The 20944-nt window shown below is 43.2% G+C and overlaps 1 protein-coding gene and 1 long non-coding RNA gene across 3 annotated transcripts in view; one reads left to right on the top strand and one right to left on the bottom strand.

Moving 5' to 3' along the window:
* Positions 1-12231, bottom strand: part of cpeb4b (cytoplasmic polyadenylation element binding protein 4b) — a 32169-nt gene extending 19938 nt beyond the window's left edge. For both annotated transcript variants that reach the window (XM_035179513.2, XM_035179514.2), the window contains exons 1-2: positions 12093-12231; positions 9985-11222 (exon numbers count right to left, since the gene is read on the bottom strand). In XM_035179513.2, the coding sequence (XP_035035404.1) occupies positions 9985-11175 (1191 nt within the window). In that variant the 5' untranslated portion in view covers positions 11176-11222; positions 12093-12231. The remainder of the gene's footprint in view (positions 1-9984; positions 11223-12092) is intronic.
* LOC118122652 lies at positions 12091-12973 on the top strand. Its single transcript, XR_004698485.1, has 2 exons — positions 12091-12230; positions 12457-12973. It is a non-coding gene; the product is annotated as an uncharacterized LOC118122652 (long non-coding RNA).
* Positions 12974-20944: the final 7971 nt, after the last annotated feature.

Below are 20944 nucleotides of genomic sequence, written 5' to 3'. Positions count from 1 at the left end.
CTTCTGAACAGATTGCCACCAAACTTGTTGAAGGACAAGACATGGGCCTAAAAAAACTCATTCAATTTTTGCGTGAAATCCAGACAAAGGAGCAGATGCCTTTCTTTGAGATTTTCGGACATTTTCACAGATTTCCCAGGGAATCATTCGGGCACATTTAGAGGACTAATATCCATGAGTGTGTGAAATGTTGTCTGGCTTGATTTGATTTAAAGGGACTGTCGGGCCTTGCGGAGTTATGCGCTCTACTGAGTGACATTCTATTTTGTTCTGCTTTAATTGTCTGGGCCTCTGGCCAACTCTGACACGCCACAAAGCAGGAGCTCAAACAATACCTCAGACATCTCTGTGGCACAGGTGTGTGAACCCTTTTTTGTGTTTATTTTTGACATTGGGGAAGACACACTTTAAAGGGCACGCTTGGAAACAAACCTGCGGACGCTGCAGGAGGCCTCAAGCCTCCGTACAACCAGGGGGCCACCGGGTGCCCTGTGTCTGAACCATTTAAATTAAACATAGGCTTTTATACTGCTGCATCAGCAACAATGTTGTATTTGGTTTCTTTGTTGGGTACATATCTTTTTTGTTGTCACTGTTACATTGTTTCTTTGGTTTGTGCCGATTTGTTAGCTAAGCACAATCCCCCTTTTCACTTTTGTATTGTGTATTTAAGTTGACTAGTTCTCTATCTTAGCAACAAACTCACTCATCCAATGAGGCACAATAATAGAAGACAACAGTGAAACAAACAGGAGCCAAGCCAATTGTTGAGGGACAGCTTTGTCACCTAGAACAAGGGCATCATTGGCATACCACACACACCCAGCCAATGTGTACACACAAAATATGCGCACGCACCAAAAACATGTGCCCTTACCCAAACACGCTCGCACATTCTCCAAGTGCCTTGGTGATAAGGCTTCTGACTCGACTCCACCTCAACCCCCACAAAATGCAGCCACTGACTGACAACAGCTAGTTAACAAACTAATAAGCTTCTGGGCTCCTTCTACACAGCCACAGTAGACAATGCTGCTGGAATTTCTACCCTACTTATTTACATTTACAGTTGATGCTACAGGGCTCGAAACTCATTTGTGACCAAAAATAGATGTTTGCAATGTTTAACGTTCATTTAATGTTATTGGAGAACATTTTCGTAGTATCAAAGTATTATAAAGTTCATCCCAAGCTGCTTTTTTTTTTTCTTTCAACAAAAAAGTTGATAAGTCACTGTGACGAACCAATGTGGTCCATTGGATATATATTTTTTTTTTTTTTAAATCACTTGATCCACTGGTTAGAGCAAAGGTCCAAAACAGCGAGAGGACTTGATGCAGATCAGCTTGGAGGGGTCTTCAGTACACAGATTTGATCCCAGTCATGCTGTGAAGCACTGGCTGAGCGCAGAATAGGCCAGATGACCTGTTTACAAAAAGCAGCTGCTGGACCAGTGATGTCCTGAAAGTCTAAAAGGACTGCACAGACTGTCTGGTGTTAAGAACTAAGAAGGACGAATTATTATAGAGCTGTTCGTTCTGATTATACAGTTTAAAGCACTTCTTTGTCTGATCCCTTTCTTAAGCAATAACAAATTATTTAATATATTTTCATTACACTCCTACAGTTTCTAATGTTCTCCTGAATTTTTCAACTCGTGCTCCTTGGTGGAAAAAAGTCCTTCCCTGTGCTAAATGTGCCCTAAACTTCACGTGTTTGACTGTCTCATTCCATCCTCTGTCTCTTCCCCATTTCTTTTCCAGTCATTCTCCGATGTGTGTCACCTTAAAGCAGAATATATTTTTGACATTTTCAAGTGATACTAAGTTGTAGGAACAAGTTGCAGAGATACCGTCAAAGAAATTGTCTAAACCAGCCATTATCATTTCACATAATGTCAACCCCAGACTATTCACATTTAGCTTTGGATCAGATCGCAGAAAGGCTGCGGAACTAAAAAGATGTATGCTTAAAAAATATAAAAGCCATGTCACCTGACACCATGAAAGCCATGAGCTCAGTTTTTTAAAATCAGATTTAAATCAGAAAAACATTCACTTAGAATTGGTTTAGCTTAGGGGAAAAAAACACTTGACAGACAAATCTGAGAGGTGAGATGAACTTTTAGATCAAAGCCAGTCTCACAGCCTCATGAACACTTGTGGACAAACTATATAGATACTAAGAGCATCACTCTGTAATGGTGTAGCCTATTTGTCAGTGAGTATAGCAACCGTTTACGTGGGGACCTCATTGTTAAAGAGAGATGTTGTTTGTCTATTGTGCAGCAGTCTCAACAGTGACGACTGTGGGCTCAGGTTCCCGGATTAAAACCAACACATTGACAAAACACAAGAGGAATAAACCATGACACTGTGCAAGTCATGTCAATTAAAGTAAGGGGAGAGAAGTCAAAATAAAATCGTTTAAGTCAAATTCACCTCTCCTGAAATGTCTGAAAGAAAACACTCCCTAAGACCAAGACTGCAAGATCAAATCTGCCGTTGGCCTGACTGATAATTGACGAGCCTTGGCCCACAAGAGTTACCGAAATCGCCTGTCAACATGTAAGCAACCTGTTAGTAATCTGTATTGTCAGGCACTGCTTTGTCTTGCATCTGGGCCTAACCTCTAGTATTTGTCCAACGCCCAGGTCAGGTCACACCCTCGCAACAAACTGTAGGCCAGCGTCTGAGGAGATCATTCGAAAAGCAAAAACCAGCTGGGAGACAAAAGCTCACAGCATACTATGTTACACCATGAACACGGAGTCAAATGCTACAGGGATCAGCAAAACAGATCTGCATCAGTGAAGCATATGAACAATGGTGCGGCAGGTATCTACTGCGTGCCGTCTACAGTGGCTCACCAAATTCAATAGCTCCTTCTGCTATCTCATCTACCGCAGATTGGAGATGGAGGTCTGGCACAATTGCTGCCAAAACAACCAAACGTGTGTTTTAGAGGCATTTAAAAAACACTGACGTAGATATCCCACACTGACTGAAGGAACCGACTAGAACAGCGATGGCATGGTGGAAGAACACACCCAGTGATCACTCTCCCTCAAAACAAATATCAACGCAGGGATATAAGCCAGTCTGTGTCTACTATTTTCTCATATCCGCCTCAGTATCTGTGGATATAATAACCTAAATATGTGGAATTAGGTTATTGCTGCGGGTCAAATAAACTAAACATTCAAAGAGAGGGCAAAGCAGATATAAGTGAAGGACTGGTTATTGTGGCAAGTACACCCAGCTGGAGAGTATATCTTAGTATAGGCAAGCACACAAAACACGTAATCCAAAACAAATACCAAAAAAAAGACACAGCAAGTTGCAGTTCTCCTTTTATCTGCAGCCTTTGTACAGATTGTGGTACCAGTTTATTTAAGTGTTGCAGGGTAATCCTATTGTGTTGTTTCAGAAGAAAAATAATTCATTTTGTGCTAGAGATGGGCCGAGTATGGCGAGCTGGAAGCTTGGCTGGAGCTCTGCAGTTGCTAAGCATTAGCCTGGAGAGTTGCACACGGTGATTAATCATCAGAGTCATCCAACATTCTCCCTCTCCGTCTCTCAACAACTGGCCAGCTGACCAGTAAAGCACTCATCCCCGACAGATTGCTGGGCCTTCACACACACACACACACACACACACACACACACACACACACACACACACACACACACACACACACACACACACACACACACACACACACACACACACACACACACACACACACACACACACACACACACACACACACACAATTTACAGGGGTAGTCTATGTCATTGTGTGCCTAGGAAAGCTTGCCCATATGAACCCAAGGTCATAGGTATAAACAAAGAAAACATGGCATGACATACTATATTATTTACAGGCAGCAGTGAAATGTAGCCCAGTGTTCCTGGATAAACACAACACTGAGCATAATACAGTCTGGTTGAAGGTGAAATGATCAAAAAGGCGAGAAAAACACCTTCTTCCTGTGACTGTCTGCATTGATTGGCGTTATGCAGCCTCCAGCGAGCCCTGTCGCCATTTCTGTTTTACCCAGAATCATTAAATGTGCACCGAACTAATCTTTATGTCCCTGGATTATGCAAATCTGTTGGTAGTTTTCTCGATAAATCATTAATCGTCAATAAAAAAACAGATAACTCTATATCCAAACTTCAGGGAACTCAAGGTAGTGGTTTGTGTTTTTCTATAAAAGTGAAAATGTTTGAAGTAACAAAGCAGATGAGATTAACTGCAAATTGGCTCCTTCAGACAGGTTTTAATCTTAGGCACCATAAAACAGACAGGACAACCTCCAACTGATTTTGATGACATGTAGCGCTGCAAAGCATGATTAAATACAGCATACTGTAGGTGATTAACTCCAACATTAATCTTCCGTGTCACCTGCCTGTTAATGAAAAATGGAAGTCGAGGGAAAGTGAAAGAGTTGGGAAAGTAACGGGGTGAAGGATGTAAAGAATATAGGAGGTTTTTAAAGGAGTGTGATTTTTTTTCGACATCCATGTAACATTCATCGCCGGAATAAAGCGCCTTACATTTCCGTGCTTCTGATCACATCCCCGAGACGTCGTGGAGAGAGGAAGCCCAAGGCAAAGACGGGAAAAGGAAAGTGGCGATGAAAGAAAATGGATGATAGAGAGAGGGAAAGCGGGTATTGAAGCAAGGCAGTACAAAAAAACTAAGAAGAAAAGGGGGCAGGAAAGGGAAGCAGGTTGAGCTTTTGATGTTTGTGATAATGTTTCTTCCTGGTCTAAGTATTTCAAAGGCCTGCTATGACATTAAATACCCCCGACTGTCAAAAACAACCTGCTGCCTGGTGCTGCAGCTGAATGGAGCGGTGGACGGTGTGTACATGCGTACAATTGGGGAGTGACAGAGGCCTGGGTTCCAGCAGTATCTGCACTGCCTGGGAATTACACTGAACTGGCTCTTTTATTGTATGCAATGAGCTAGGCTAAATACATTATGACACTTCCATTTGGACTGTGCTTTGTCTTCTACCTTTGTTAAGACACATGTGGGGATGACATAGGCCAGGGACTAATTAGGACTCGTGCAAACATGAGAATGTGCACATACACACACAATCTCTCTTTCAGAGCGTCAAGGGTGTGAGAAGGGCACAATGAGGCTGTATGCGCAGCAGAGCTGTGTTCTTGCCAGCGCAGCTTGGGCCGCTCATTAGTCCAAAAAGAAAAAACATTTTCTCTCATTTAACACCACTGAGGTAATGACTGAAACCTCCGGCCTCATAATGGTTCAGAGTGTTGGTAGATGTGCATGTAAGCAAGAGAATTTGCATGTACACATCATAAATGAGGGGAAGGAGGTATATCTGAAAGGAATCAAGCGCCTTGATTAAATGTAAACATTTTTTCACCAGCCTAACAGCTAATGGGAACATTGGCTTAACTCTTGTTCAACTTTCCCACTTATTCACTGACTATTCCCGTGATGATAATTCAACCTCGGCAGGTCTGATTATGAAAATAAATGAGCTTTTCAATTAATTTGCTCTTTTTGAAAGCCGTCAGCAAAGATATTCGGAATATATGCACATGTATGAACTAAGACATTGTAACCATGCATACTGTGATCTGATCGGGAAATGTGTATCTGTGACAGAGTAATGTTACAGATACACATGGTAAAGCATTCAGACAGCAGGTGTTTCCACTGCAGATCTGAAGAAACACTTTAATAACATATCTTTATAGAACGGCCCTGTATAAGTCTGCGGTGTATGTATATGTAAGCTACAGAAACAGTGAGGATGTAGCCGTAACCATCGGTTACTTAGGTAGCTTACTGAGACAATATCCTGTCCTGGCTTACTCGCCTTCAGGCACTGCAGGTCTTACCATGGTCACTGGCCAAATCTACCAATCCAAATCAGCCTAGTACACCTGACACAGCAGCAGGCATCTGACTGTGAATATCACAGGTGAGGAAGAAGAGAAGGAGAGAGAAAGATACAGGAGGGTGTGGAACAGGGTTTCCTGGCATTAAAAAGTACACATTTCTGATCTAAAGCTAACTACCAGCTGACCAGTGCATTAGCACTTAGTGGCAGACTGTTTGGCCAAGAGCCCAACGTAAATGCTAAAGCTGCTCTAATACGGCAACTGCAGGGCTTTTCGCAGCAGCAGCAATGGTGCTGGAACATTGGCACATACATGTGCCATGGTGCCGTACACCATTTTGGATACTACCCACCAAATGGTCTAAACACATTTGCTAATTTACACACAAATCACTGATGCCAAACCTCCTGAAGGTTAGCAGAATGAGGGATCTTAGCTTTAGCAGCTAGGCACTGTCATACAGCAGCACAGTGACCATATTAATATGTTATATATATATATATATATATATATATATATATATCAGTATATGTTATATGCGTCTTTTCGTACTTATAAATGCTCTGCAAAAGAAGCCTCAAAGTCCATGGTAAAGGAAGTTTTGCACCCCAAAAGGTCTTAAAGAGAAAGGAGCTACACCAAACGTTTTCAGACAAAGGCTAAAAAGAGGGGCAGCCGAAATGGACAGATTGAGGAAAGTGATGTATTTTTCTTAATATTAGAGCATGTAAACCTTTTCAAGTAGGCATAATGTCTCCTTTAAAATGCGCTTATATCTACTGAACAGCATCTTAATGGCAATGTTTCAGAGGTACAATTATATGCGGGTTAACTTTCGGATTTAACGCTGTGTTTTGCAATCACATTTGTTTAAAAAGTTAACTAATAAACAAACTCTACAATGAACTAACATTGATGGTACATAAGAAGAACAATTAGGCTTCTAAGTCAAAAGCCACTGAGCCTTCATCTGTTGTGTCAGTGCTAAAATGGAAACTATGTGAGGCAGTTGGAGCCGGCTACTGGAATAGTGTGACAACAGTTCCTCATGGCGTGTGTTTAGTGCAGAGTTACAGGAGCGACGGTATTTCAATTACCAAACCTGGGGGGGTTGCCTTGTGTGAGGCAACATGTGTCATCAGTCATCTGAACAGTGCATGATCTCTGACAAACATTGACAAGCACCACTGACTGCCGTCTTTTTTTTTATAAGTAAAACAAAGCTCTTGAGCAAACAGTTTTGACTGAAACCCTTCTTCAGCAGTGGTAGTAAAATGGAAGTGAGTAAAGAGGAAATGGCCCAAGTCAACTGGTCCCACAGACGTGGCAATTTTCATGTCACATCTAAATACAGATCCAGAAAATGAAAGTCAAAATCAAACCCTGACAAAGATATCTTTCAGAGTGAACTACAGAGGAGGCGTCTGACGAACAAACCTGACACTGGCTGACTGTGTAATAATTTAACAGGGGTTTCTACAGTAACGGCTTCAATGCTGCAACACGATCAATGTCTGCACGGACCAAAAATGACACATTTTTCTATCAATTTACAGAAGAGAATAACAATACTGTCAACACATGATATATCGATCATAATTTTATACATTTCATCGACACCTTAGTTGGACCAAACCCTAATTTCTTAAGTGTATGTGGTAAATGCTTCTCAGCTGTTGCATTGTATGATGTGAGTCAATATTTAAAAGTGACATTAATCCAGACGGTAGTGGAAGATGTGAACATACTGTAGGCAAAATGATTGAGAAACACATTTGGGAGCACACAGTGATGTGGAAACACATTTGCTCCAGTTGAAAAAAATTCAACTGGAGCAAATGTGCACACATTTGCTAATTTGATAATCTCTTTCACACATGCATAGATGCAGGAGCAGAGATGTCGGATTTTGTAGGGAAATTAAAAGAGTAGAGTTCTTGGTGAATTTTAAAAATCAGTCCGCCGGAGGCATTTCTGTGTAGAAAATTGTGTGTATCCTAAATCATGGAACTTATTTATCACCTCACACTCAGCAATCCCAGGTCTAAGAGTTTTAGGGCTACATGTCAATGCACAGACAAAACTTCATATTAATATTGTTTTCTAAGCTAGACTACAATGACACTCACACACAAGCAGTGTAAGGTCATTCTACGCCCATCCTCCATCTGCCCTTGTATCAAGGGGGCAGAGGGACAATGCTACTTGAGCTGATCTGATTGAAGCACGAGGGAGCGCAACATGCTGCAGCCACAGTAATGCTCGCTTAAGCTTAAATCTGATATGGGGATGTAACAGAAGGGACTTGCTGCTGCTCAAAATGGATGCAGAATCATGGTTCTGTAGCAAATATGTGAGCAAGGTGGAAATTGAAGGCCCTTTTTATTTCCCATCTACAATTATTAATTGCTACATTTTTATTGAACTATATTTAAATATAATGCTTGTCAAAGTTGACAAAATATACAGAGATAATATGACTTTAAAATATAAATATGAATGAGACCTAAATAATGGAAAACACATTAGGTATGATCGTAACCCCATGACTACCAACAGTAATTAGGCTGTTATCTGCTGGTAAATTGCTGCTCAGAGGTAAGCTTTGCTACTTATTCAGCACAAAATACTCAGGGCATGTCAAGACATGTCAGTACAAAGTCCTTCACTGCTTGGCCTGTGCTGCGCTCTGAGTCAGTAATTGCGAGTGAAGATAAGAAAATACCTGAAAAGGTCAAACCGAGCATCGCTTTCTAAATTTCTAATTGAGATAATTTGCTTGTTTCGAGAATTTTTTTTTATTATTCCTGAAGAAAATGTCTCCCTGAAACCAGAGATTACGACTTCCTCCGCGGATGGAGGAGGCCAGGAAATGAAGCTATACCTGTTACTGGTGGTCTCTAAGCCCAATTAGCCCAATGTTGTTGAGCTGTTGATAGAAAATTGACAAAACAGAGGCAGGCAATCACTCAGACAATTTAACACTATCTGCTCCACCCAAGATCCCATTGAGTAATTGATTGTGACCACGTAGCTATGACTGACCTTAAATTAAGCAAATGGATAGACACATTGTCCGAAGATAAAAAGACAGAGAATATTCATGATACTGAAAGAAACCTCTCATTAAGTCAACAGGCTGAGCTTGGCCAATAGCAAACCTTACCCTCTTCACCCCCGCCTCCTTGTAACGACCGACACAATTAATCATGAGCCAGATCAATAAGATGAATCCATATCCGTGCTCCCTTTACCTCTTTCAATCAATTCTATCAGCGGATTCTACATGTGACGATACAATTATTCGCGCCGTCTTCATTGTGTGGGCCTCCAGCTTTCAAAATTACAGTATGTGCAGGGTGGTATTCTTGAAAACGAGTTGCTAGGCATTGCCTTGACCTGGGTTATTTATTAAGTGGTCATCCTGAAAAATCATTAGGCTCCATTTCACTGAATAGAATGGATTGATACCCCGTTACGTTGAAGGGGTAAAGCGCTTGGTCCTTCAATCTACAATATTACCTCTGTTATTTCGTTCTATTTGTTTCTGAATGGAATAAAGGACATCCCATAATGGTGTCTTCTTGTTCCCGGGTTCATCTACTTTTGTCTTTTCATCTCGGCGTCTGTCTTTTACGTGGTCCATCCCCGGGATCCTTCTCCTCGCACCCTCTCTCACTTTCCCCCATTTCTCCCCATCCCTTTCTCTCCATCACTCCTCGACTCCCCACACCCCGACTCCTCCCTCCAGCCCCCCGGCTTGTATACGTGGCACACACACACACCACTGCAGTGACAGAGCCACATTAGTCATCATCAGGGACATACAGCTGTGGAGGTACAGAGCCCAACGACGCCTTTCTACGCTGACGCTGAAACAAACGCATCATGTAAATCCATGCCCTCCCCCATCTCTAAAAATAGCATTTACAGTGCATAGGGTGATAAAATTAAGAGCTAACATAAATAAAATGTTAATGTTTAATAATAAGCACATAGAATAGAATAAAATGCAAATAGAATAGAATGAAATATTATACCAGAATTATTTCTAAATCGTACAATGAGGCTATTCAGAGGTAAACTGACCTGAAAGGGGAAGATGTTATCACTGCGGCCAACTCCCTCGTCCACCCAGGACTTGGGGTTGAAGCCTGCGGGACTGTTTCGAGGGTACTTCTGGGATGCCACATGGTTGTTAGGGAAGGTCTTCTTCAGTGGAGAGATAGAGTTGATGGGGGTCATCCCACCGTTCAGACCTCTGCGATAATCTCTGCCCTGAGACCCTCCCCAGCCACCACCACCACTACTGTAGCCTCCTCCGGGACTCCAGGAGGTGGAGGAGCCGGGGGAGGGAGAGGGGCTCTGGTAGCTGGCAGGACCCCAGGGGGACGGGGGCTTGTTCAGGCTGTTGGACATATGCGGCAACTGGCTGAAAGCCGGATTCCTGTGCGGAAAGGGCGGTGGAGGGTGTGGAGAGGCCGGGGAGCGTCGATGCTGCTGGTGTTGGTTGTGAGGGTGTTGGAAGTGGGGGTGGGGCGGGGGAGCCGCGTGGTGCTGGGACAAGGCCGCCGCCGGTCCTATCTGGGGGGAGAAGTTCCCACCAAACCCTGGACTGACATGGTGTGAGAAGTTCTGGAACAGCAGGGGGCCGTTGTTGGCAGAGGCCGGGTTGAAGAAGCTCACGTCCTCATTGATGATGGTTGATGGCGCCGGTGGGATGGCAGCCGACCAGTTGTTGAAGCCAGTGAGCGATGACGAGGTTGCACTGGACTGGACTTGCCCGGTTCCCCCGAGACCAGACGTTTCCTGGTAATCAAAGCCTGCCAGGACTGGAGACTCGAGACGTAGCTGCTTCTCCTTTCCGTTACTGCCTTCAGACGTGCCGTTGTCTGTCTTGCCTTCTTCTGACCGGGCCTTTTCCAGTTCTGAAATGATCCCACCACCGCCTCCACCCTCCTGGTGACTCCCAGGGGACAACTGCTGCTGCTTTTCTTGCGTTTCCTGCATTTCCTGTTGCTGCTGTGCTTTGGGCTTCTCTGGCCCCCCCAGGATTTCGTCTTGCACACTGTTGTGGGTGGCAGAGGCAGGGAAGAGCCAGGGAGAGCCTCCCGTGGTGCCATTCCCTGCGGCTGTGGTGCTGTTTATGAAGGCAGCAGGGCTCTGCGACACATTTTGGTGGTGGTGTGGGGGCTGCAGATGCGGGTGGATTCGGACCGGGAATGCAGACTTGTTGCCAGTGTTGTTTTGAACTAGGACTCCGAACCCGTAATCCCCCATTTGTTTTCTCCCCCCACACACAAATGCTATCCCGTGATCGTTCGGTCCTATTGAGAGAAGAGCACACAGGATGGCATGCACCGAGTTAGCAACTGGCCCCTCTTGTCCCCCCTTCAGATCAAGGCGTTAACATACAACCAAGTCATGGACACAGACATTTTATACATATTTATACCTCTTGGGGTCTGTTCGACTCCCTCAGAGGCTCCCTAGACATATGATAATCACACAGAACATTGTCATGAATGAGATCATTCTTGCTCTGAACAATCTAACCTTATTACTGCAGAGCCGTGGACAAAAGCAAACCAGTTAACATCGCATCTTTAGCTAATTATAACCCCGTGACGTTGCCAGCTCGACTACAGCTGAGCTGCTGGCAGCCACCAGAAGAGCTAGAAGCACTGCTGTGTCGAGATCACACACACACACACACACACACACACACACACGCACATGCACACACACATTCAGAGACGTTTTTTTCCTAACGCAACCCAATTGACAGACAAGCCATCCCCCACAATACAACGTCTAATGATTGTGAATACGAATAACCCTCGAATAAATTAGACTTGAACAGCGACACTTCCGACTGGAATCACTCGACCTTGTTTGACAGCTGCCGGTCCAACCTCAAATTTGATCCGATGTAGCTCGATCACTCGTCTGCTTTACTCGCATCGCGTCTAATACGCGGTGTCACGCCACGTTATTCATAAATACATTTCTCTCATGAGGCGAACAGTCGAGTCGAGCGGGTTTCGCAAAACGAACGAGGCGAGTTAAATGCCAAGCTAGCGAGTCCACCCGTCGTGATCGTTAGCTAGCTAAGCGTTAGCGCGGGTGCTAGCTAGCCGGACAGCCTGCCTGGGATAACAGGCGAGAGAAGAGAAGGAAAAAAATGGGATTTTCACCTTCTGATCACCACCTTCGACCCGGGCGATGTCTTTGTCGAGACGCTTCCCTCCGGCTGACAGCGAGGTGTTGTCGTGGAACAGGCAGGGGAAGCTTTCCACGGGCGGATTTGAAGGCTGACTCGTACAGTGCAGTCGGTCAGCTCCTTTTTTTTCTCTCTCTCTCTCTCTCTCCCTTTTCTCCTGACGTGTCCTGCCTGCTCAATGACACAGCCTCAGATCTGGACCGTATCACCCAACAGCTTTGTTAACGTGGCAGTGTGTGGAATCAACTCGGCCGCAGGGTCTGTCACGAGCCTTCACTCGATGCGGTTCATTGTTCGTTTGATTTAATTCTTTTTTTTTTCTGTCGTTTATCCCGCAGAGCCAAGTCGATCCCGGTGCGTTTTCTTGGCTGCCCCTCTCTCCTGGAACCGACCGTGGCCGAATAACAGCGAGAGATCAGCCGAGACTCACTTCCGCTTCTGGCGCCGCCCCCTCTCACCGCGGCCGCGCCCCCGGAGAGCCACACCTCGGCGTGTGATTGGTCGGCGTGCCGGCAGCCTCGCCCGATTTCCTCATCGTTTCACCGCCGCGCACCAATAGCACAGCCGTGTCATCCGTAAGCCCCGCCCACTGAGGTCGGAATCATTGTTAAAAAAAGAAAAAGAGAAGCGCTGCTGCTGCACGGTCGTGTGCTTTTCCGATGCAGCCGGTACCAGGTCGTGAGAAAGCTGAGATCTGCACCTCCCATCCCGAAAGGATGGAAAAGAGCAACCAGGGCCCGAGCGTTTTAATCTCAGGCTCCCTCCATGCACGAGTGGGAATGACCTGCTTTACAGCACGCATCCCGTGTGCCACAGCAGAAAGGATTTGAAGAAAATAAATATATATATAAAGGGGAATGTCTGAGCATTGTCATTCTGTTCCGTACAACACATTACAAAAACGCAAAGATAGTTCAGCCAAAAATGAGAGATCAGTCATTATCTACTCACCACTCGGCCGATGGAGGGGTGGGTGACATGTTTGGGTCCACAAAACAGGTTTGGAGTTTCATGGATAACAGCGTTGCAGCCAAATCCAATTCAATTGAAGTAAATGGTGACCACATCTTTAAACATAAAAGAAAATACAGAAAAAAAACATAAAATGCGTTCATACTGCTTCTGGGGTGTCGCCTAAGTGTCTGTAAGGCCCGACATTCAAATTTCGCCTGGAATTGGCGTCAATTAGACCATGATTTAAGCCCCAATGTCCATTGTTATCCTCCTGCCTGAGAACCGCGTTCCTGCGCACACGCTCTCGCCCAAGATGCGCATTAGCATCGCTAGTTTTGGTAGCATCGCTAGTTCCAGTAGCATAGCTGCATAGTTGTAGTTACTGCTGAGTATTGCTGGTGTCGTCACGTGCCCCTTGAGCGAGAGCATAGAGGCGCAAGCGTGTGCGGTGTGAGCGCAGTTAGAATCAGAATCAGGTTTATTTGGCCAGTTAGCACACACAAGAAGTTTGATTACAGCTAATGGTGACACTCTGCTAGTACAGATAATGTAGACATACAATACAATATATAGACAGTACGTATTACATTGTATACAATGCACAATACAATTTATACACAATATACAATGTGCATATTATTACGGGTCCTTTCCAGGATAATGGAAAGATTACGTCATTCATGTTATTCCATCTGATTGAAAAAACATGAGCCTAAATTATTGAAGAATTTCTGCATCCTCGAAGTTAGTACAACTGAAGAACAGCAAGTCTGTGGTGTCTACACAGGAGAACAACTGAGGCCTTTATGAGCTGTAGACGTGCCTTTGTTTTGACCTTTCTTTAGACGGAGTAAGACGAGCTCTTTCCATGGGCCTCTTTGGTCTTTTACGCTAAGCTATGCTAACTGCCTGCTGGCTGAACCTCTTTATGTAACGGACACACAGGAGAGCGGTACAAATCTACGTAGATTTCCCTAAAATGTCACACTCCCCCTAGAATCTCTCCATCGATAACCTCCTTTAAAAACTTGCATTACCATCCGAGCGTTTTATCTGATATTATTCCTTATCCTTTATTCTGATTCCCATATAGCATTTGCTGATACAATAGTTTAACATGTAATATATCACGATACTTTCACTAAAGTGTATCACAACATAGCCCAGCTCAGAGATCTGCCCATCTTCGATTTCTCAGAAGGATGTCTGATTGTCCAACCCTTTGACTTTATCTCCCGCCCACACCATTCTGCACATCTCTTTATCTCCCTCTCTGTCCTCCTCTGTGTCCTTCTCCGCTGTACGGTCATTATCACTTGGAGGTCATCAAACAGCTTTGACTCCGTCAGTTTCACCGACCCTCAACTGGCAGTGCTACATGCAGCCGCAAATGGCTATCTAATAAATCTGTCACTTCAAGTCCAGCTGGGAGACGGTGATAAATTAGGGGATCTGTAGTGTTCGGCTGTGTACAGAAAGGGTGGGCAGGGTGGGGGGGCCGGTATTGGCAGGGTTCCGTATAGTGACCGGCTTGAAGTAATCCGATTAAAAAAAATAGATTACTGATATCTGATAGCAACAAATTGGTTTGAGCTGTGCAAATAGCCACACATGAGATAGAATTTGGAGGAACGTGTAGCCTCACAAGTGGGTCATTTATTTTGACAATTACAATTAGATGCTAAACATAAAGGTACATTTTCTAATTAGGGACAAATTTCACATTTTGATCTTGTTTCTGTGTTAACGTCCTTTGTTTCCCAAGACAGACCATTCCCTAAACCCCAGCAACAGTCACCTCAAGTAATGTAAACGTGACAATTTGTCCACCTAACGTCATATCATGGAATTACATACATTTCACGTTTGATTTAACGCCTCTTTGGTTTAGTTAGCGTTGGGGACAGGGTACAGGGGAAGGGTTAGGGGTTACATCATCAACATCCTAAAAGTGATGCCAAAGTATCTCAATGGCCTCCTGGTGGCTGGCTGTCATAAACCCCAACTCCTCCATGTTAGTGGATGGGACATGCGCCAAACTAAAAAGTGAAAAGACACATCAAATAACATTTTCTTTTGGTGTCAGTCATTTGAGTTAATTCTCACAATACTGATGCTTGTTCAAGTGTTTTCCAGTAAGTTTGGTTTTAATTCCTCATTTGATGCTCGTCTATGACCTTGACATAAAAAACACCAAAAATCCCCAAATAGCGATAACAAACAACATTTCTGAAGGAAAAGTACGTGTTATTTATGTCTCTTGGTGATACCAGGCTGGGCTAATCTGGAATCCAATTTGATTTTATTGGGTGGAAGGAAAACGTTTTACAAGGAGCAGCATCAGCCCAAATCTCTTTAACTTCCAAATGAATCATTTCCTTTTTTATGAGGCTGAATTCTGATTTTAGAGTGCAAAATTTCCTGTCCTTTTATTTTCTCTGGACTAATATAATTTAAAGTGAAATAATTTAATCGTCTAATCATAATTATGTAATAATGCAGCAGCTATGTTCCACATTATAATTATTATTGCATAGCAGCTCCACATTGATATCATTCATTCCCATCATTCCTTTGTGTGACCTCCATTTCCTCTCCTCATTTTCTAATCTCTGTTCAACAAGCAAAAGTGTTCAAGTGAATTCTTAACCATACACCGGAGGGAGAGAAGCAGCAGGAGGAAGGAGCAACATTTGATAGTCGTAAATGTGCTCCAGCTCTACACTGTCTCCTGCATAGGGCACAGTATTCATCTCTCAGTGGGGTGGATGATTAGACGGAGAGCTCTGTACTGTAAATGGATTTCTGGGACAGAATAACCGGTCTGACTGGCCTAACTCTGGAGACAACACCTTCTCCTCGTTCTGCTCGCTGTCTGTCTTTCACTCGCTGTCTCACAAACGTCTTATCAAATCGTCCGTGTCCAGAACAACATGAAAACAAGGCCCAAAGCAGAAAAGGGATACATATTAATGGAATGTACATTTTCTGTATTTACATTTTCAGTCGAAAATGGTACTCTGTGATGCTACTGAGATGTGTAATTTGTCTACTGTATGAAATAGCTAATAGCAAGTTTTACCATGTGTTCTTTCTCTGGCAGTGTGTGGGCATGTGTGTGTGTGTGTGTGTGTGTGTGTGTGTGTGTGTGTGTGTGTGTGTGTGTGTGTGTGTGTGCGCGCGCGCGTGTGTGTGCTCTGTGCCATATCCAAGACTGGATAGGTGCTATGAATAAAACATTGAATCCATTAAAAAATTAATCGACTCTACCTTAGGCATAATTATGGTGCAATTCCTCCCAGAGTGCATGTGTGTGTGTGCGTGTGTTTTGTGGGTGCGAGTGTTCTGTTAAATGCATACGTGCACATGCTAAGCTCATAAGATGCGATGTTTATGGCCTATATCTTAAAATTTCAATTGAACATGTGCCTGCTAATGTGATGGATAAAAAAAAAGAATAGAAATTGAGCAGCCTATTCACGCGACGAGCCAAACTCTTGTCTAACTTGACATTTGGGAAATACGAGGTCCTGACCCCGCAGTTATTGTATTTGTGCAAATTATCTGGAGTTTTGCACGTTTGCCGTTACAGGGGGATATAGTTTTGAACGATGGAACAAAGCCTTGTGATGTGCTGCTGTATGTTGTGTTTATGTCTTATGAAATATTCAGAGATGGTTCATGTTGCTAACAAAACGGTGCGGACATGCTCCTGGGTGGCTCTGGGACACAACAAAGACCTCTGAGTACAAGGTGGAGCAGGAGGTGGGGGGGTTGAATTAGATGATGCAAAAAGCAAATATGTGAGAGGAGGATGAGGGGGTGTGGAGTAGGCAAACATGGTTGAGGGATGGATGCAAAACAAATAAAAGCATGTAAATTGTTCTGAAATGTCTACAATAAAACCTTGTGAGTATCACTAACATATAGGTGGGATTTAAATGATCTTGAGCTTTATTTTCAAGACTATTATTTATAGCCTTTGCACACAAAAACCTAGGCGATTAGTGAGATTTCTCATATTTCTACCACAGTCTAACTGATTCATAACTGAATAAAATAATTTTCAATATAAACTAAAAGCTTTCATTATAATTATCCATATATTAAAGAACAATTCCTCCCCTCAGTGGTTTTTTTTCTGACAGCCTGACACTGTTCACATCCTTCATCCGTCCAGTGCATTTTGCCCTGTTGTGGTCTCTGTGGGGACGCTATACTAATTAAGTCACAGAGGTCTCTGCTGGGTAGCGAGCCAGGATGACTGTTTGAAAAAGACAGTGTCTCTGTGTGTGTGTGTGTGTGTGTGTGTGTGTGTGTGTGTGTGTGTGTGTGTGTGTGTGTGTGTGTGTGTGTGTGTGTGTGTGTGTGTGTGTGTGTGTGTGTGTGTGTCATAAAGGCCAGGCTGATTTCATGACTCCGCTGGGTACAGAAGGGATAATAAATTACAGCAGAGCAGCAGCTGGGGGTCTGTGATGTGGCAGTCTGTGTGTGTGTGTGTGTGTGTGTGCGTGTGTGTGTGTGTGTGTGTTAGTGTGTGCGTGCATGCGCGGGTGTGTGTATGTATGTGTGTGTGTGTCTGTGTGAGTGTGAGTGTGAGTGTGCGTGTGCGTGTGCGTGTGTGTGTGTGTGTGCGCAAAATTGAGCAAATATGTGGTTATGTGAGTTGACACATATTTAAAATTACAACATTTTGTACTTTTTGAGCAAAACTGGGAAATCTGCTCTTTCTTTCTTTTGTCGGTTCTTCACTTCTGTCTGATTCCCATCTTCATAGAAGAAAATAGGACAAGAGATTGAAAATTTGTATTTCAAAAACTCACTTAACAATTTATTAACTTGAATCTGTGAAAAAAATATGAAATTTAAAGTGGCACTAAACAGAAAATTGTCAAAATTAGAATAGTGGGATAAAAACATAGTGCTGGTAAATTAATCTTTTATTGCCCTGGTGGTAACCATGACAATCAGATGAGAACTCCACATACTAATGCCAAACTTTCATGGATGAATATGTGAAAGCAGATTTTATATTAATCTGAGAACACAGTGTCTTGTTTTACCCAAAATGTCGTTGATCTTTCTGCGAAGAGAAACTGGGTCAAGGATGCACAGAAACTGTATCTGAATGTCTTTCTTTTTCTTGAGAGAATCCATATCTACACATAGTCTGCTCTGTATGAATTTGTTGTTGCCATGGCAATGTCACATTTGCACTACTTGTTCATTCATTCAATGTTCGTGACATGTGAAAGTGACTCTTCTTCCGCTTATTTTCATATATTTGGGTCTTTATTTTTGTAATCAATCATTGCAAGAAAAGCAATTGGAAACGATTGATTTGCCAAAGGGCCATAAAGTGTGTGCATGTGTGTGTTTGTGTGTGTAATTAAAGAATGTGCACAGATGTGTGTGGAATCAATTGAGGGACCGTGCCCGTAAAGAAGGAGCGGTTTCATTTACCTCCTGGGCACTTTTCCATGGCTGATGAGTCTGGCTGAGGGACAGGCTGAAAGGAGCAAGGACAACAGACAACAGCTGCCGGGTGGATGAGGTGGTGTGATTGTCTTCAGCTGCTTTTTTGTATTTGAAATGTGACGTTCAGGTCGCATATCAAGTCAAATCTCTACTAAAGTGTTGTAATATGAATTGTAATGTAATAATACAATCCAGAATCAATGAGTTTATGGTGAAATCGTTGTTTGAGTGCGGCTGGAGAAATTCCACAACTCTCAGACTCAGCCCAACGACCAGGACAATGAACATTTTTCACCAAAACTCTCACTCTAAAAAGAAAACGTTGTGTATTGAGGCTGCTTGAGGCCTTGATCCCCTGAACCTCTTCAGCTCTGAGGGTCTGAGGATGAAATTTGATCTTCACATCAGACTTGTTGTTTGTTGTCCACTGACCTGTGAGCTGCTCTCTGTCTTGGCTTGTTTCTTGTCTTGTCTAGTCTGCGTTGGAGTGGTTCATTGTGTGTGTCTAACCCTCTTGTTTTCTCTTTTCCTGTGTGTCTGTACACACACACATACACGCACACACACACACATGCACACTTGCAGTGCTGACCCAGGCTAAAATAAAAACCAATGGACAGAGGAATGCTGAGTCAAGCAGACGTGAGCCACCCCCTACCCCAATAAGGGTACAGAGCATGTGGCCTCATCAATAATGGAAAGTCCTCCCTAAAGCCCTGCAAGTCATGTGTGTGTGCGTGTCTGTGTGTGTGTGTGTATGTGTGTGTGTGTGTGTCTGTCTGTGTGTGTGGGTGGAAGTGTGGGTCACTAAAAAGAAAATTAATGTGTGCTTGTGTCACGATTGTTTGTTTATAAAGATATCAAGCATATCCTTTGCGTGTGTGTGTGTGTGTGCGCGCATGTCTCTCTATAGTGATGAGGGCCAATTATGGTTCAATACCATCATTGTGAGGACATTTTAGTGACACACACTCCCACCCACACACACAGACACACACACACACACACAGACATGTGTTAAGACACTAAATTAGGTTTAGGTTAAGGTAAGGGTTAGGCATTTAGTTGGGATGGTTAAGGTTAGGGTGTGAGGAAAGGCAATGAGAAGTGTCCTCACAACTATAGAGAGACTGTGTGTCTGAAAAAATTAGTTTAGGTTTCTTGAGTTTTTTTGCCACATCATTTAAACTTTAAGGTGGAGCTCCAAGTGTCTCTTATCAGTTGACACAGATGTCCCTCCGAGGATACTGTGATGTACTGTGATGTGTGTGTCTGTGTGTGTTTGTTTGTGTGTGAGTGTGTGTCAGCCAACGGATGTAGCTAAATCTAGTGCATCAGGTTTCGAGACGAGACAATATGTCGCTCCCTCCAACTATTTTGTAATCCTCCAAATCTTAGTTTCTTCAACTATGTGTTGAGAATTAAAGAATTTAAGACTGAGCCTTATGTCACATGCAGGAAAAGCAAAGCAACTACACACTGCTTTGATATCCAACTCATCACTTGTGAGCTTTAATTAGGTTTGTTTTGTAACTATATGTATGTGGGCCACGTCACACTATCATAAACTGTATACTTTCTACTTGCATCAAATCGTGGAATCAAGCCACTGCCTGATTGTAAGCCGTCTGCCTCTGACCTATAACGCTGCCACCCAAATGGAACGAGATGTTGTTTGTGGTATGCAAAACATTGATAAGCCTCAAGAGTAATGTGTCCTTAAATCACTCACTGTTTTCTGTTTTTTGAGGTCGGCCTTTGTCGTTAGGAGAGAAACCAAACGTGAAAGCAGGAGAGAGAGCAGGGAAGACATGCCGCGAAGAGCCGGGTTGTTTGGAACCCTGCGGCCGCTGCAGAGAACCCAAGCCTCTGTTCACTCACCTATTTAATCCGGCTCCCCATCATTCCTTTTTTCTTTATAGATTTAACATTTAACATTTACTGTCCACTGATTCATTTGACAATCCAAAATCACCCCCTTACTCACCTCAATAGTGAGCTGTGGAATTAAATGACATTCCCTTCTTAATCACTGTAATCAGTGGTAAAGAAGAATATTAATAATTTCCCCATCTATTTAATTTTGGGATTGTTACATTGTGCTTCTAATCAACGCTACATTTTTGTTCGAATATATTGTAACTCGGCAGTTGGCAGAATCATTAAAGTAACATGAAAATGAATGAATTATTATCCTTTGGGGAAAAAGTTACATGCTAAATATTATTTCATTTCTGCTCTTATCTTATATTTTTTTTATTTGTTCTGTTCAATGAAGCAAACTGTTCCTCTTTCCTCTGTCGCATGAGGAAATCCTTCAGTGTTTCATTTGAAGCTGTTTTCTACAAAGATTTATGTACCGTTAATAATATTAACGCAGAAAATTCATAAATG

The sequence above is a fragment of the Hippoglossus stenolepis genome, chromosome 15 (assembly GCF_022539355.2).
Source record: "Hippoglossus stenolepis isolate QCI-W04-F060 chromosome 15, HSTE1.2, whole genome shotgun sequence".
In the NCBI taxonomy this organism is placed as follows: Eukaryota; Metazoa; Chordata; class Actinopteri; order Pleuronectiformes; family Pleuronectidae; genus Hippoglossus; species Hippoglossus stenolepis.
Note: the sequence above shows the minus strand (reverse complement) of the source record. Positions and strands in the feature narration are given on the sequence as shown.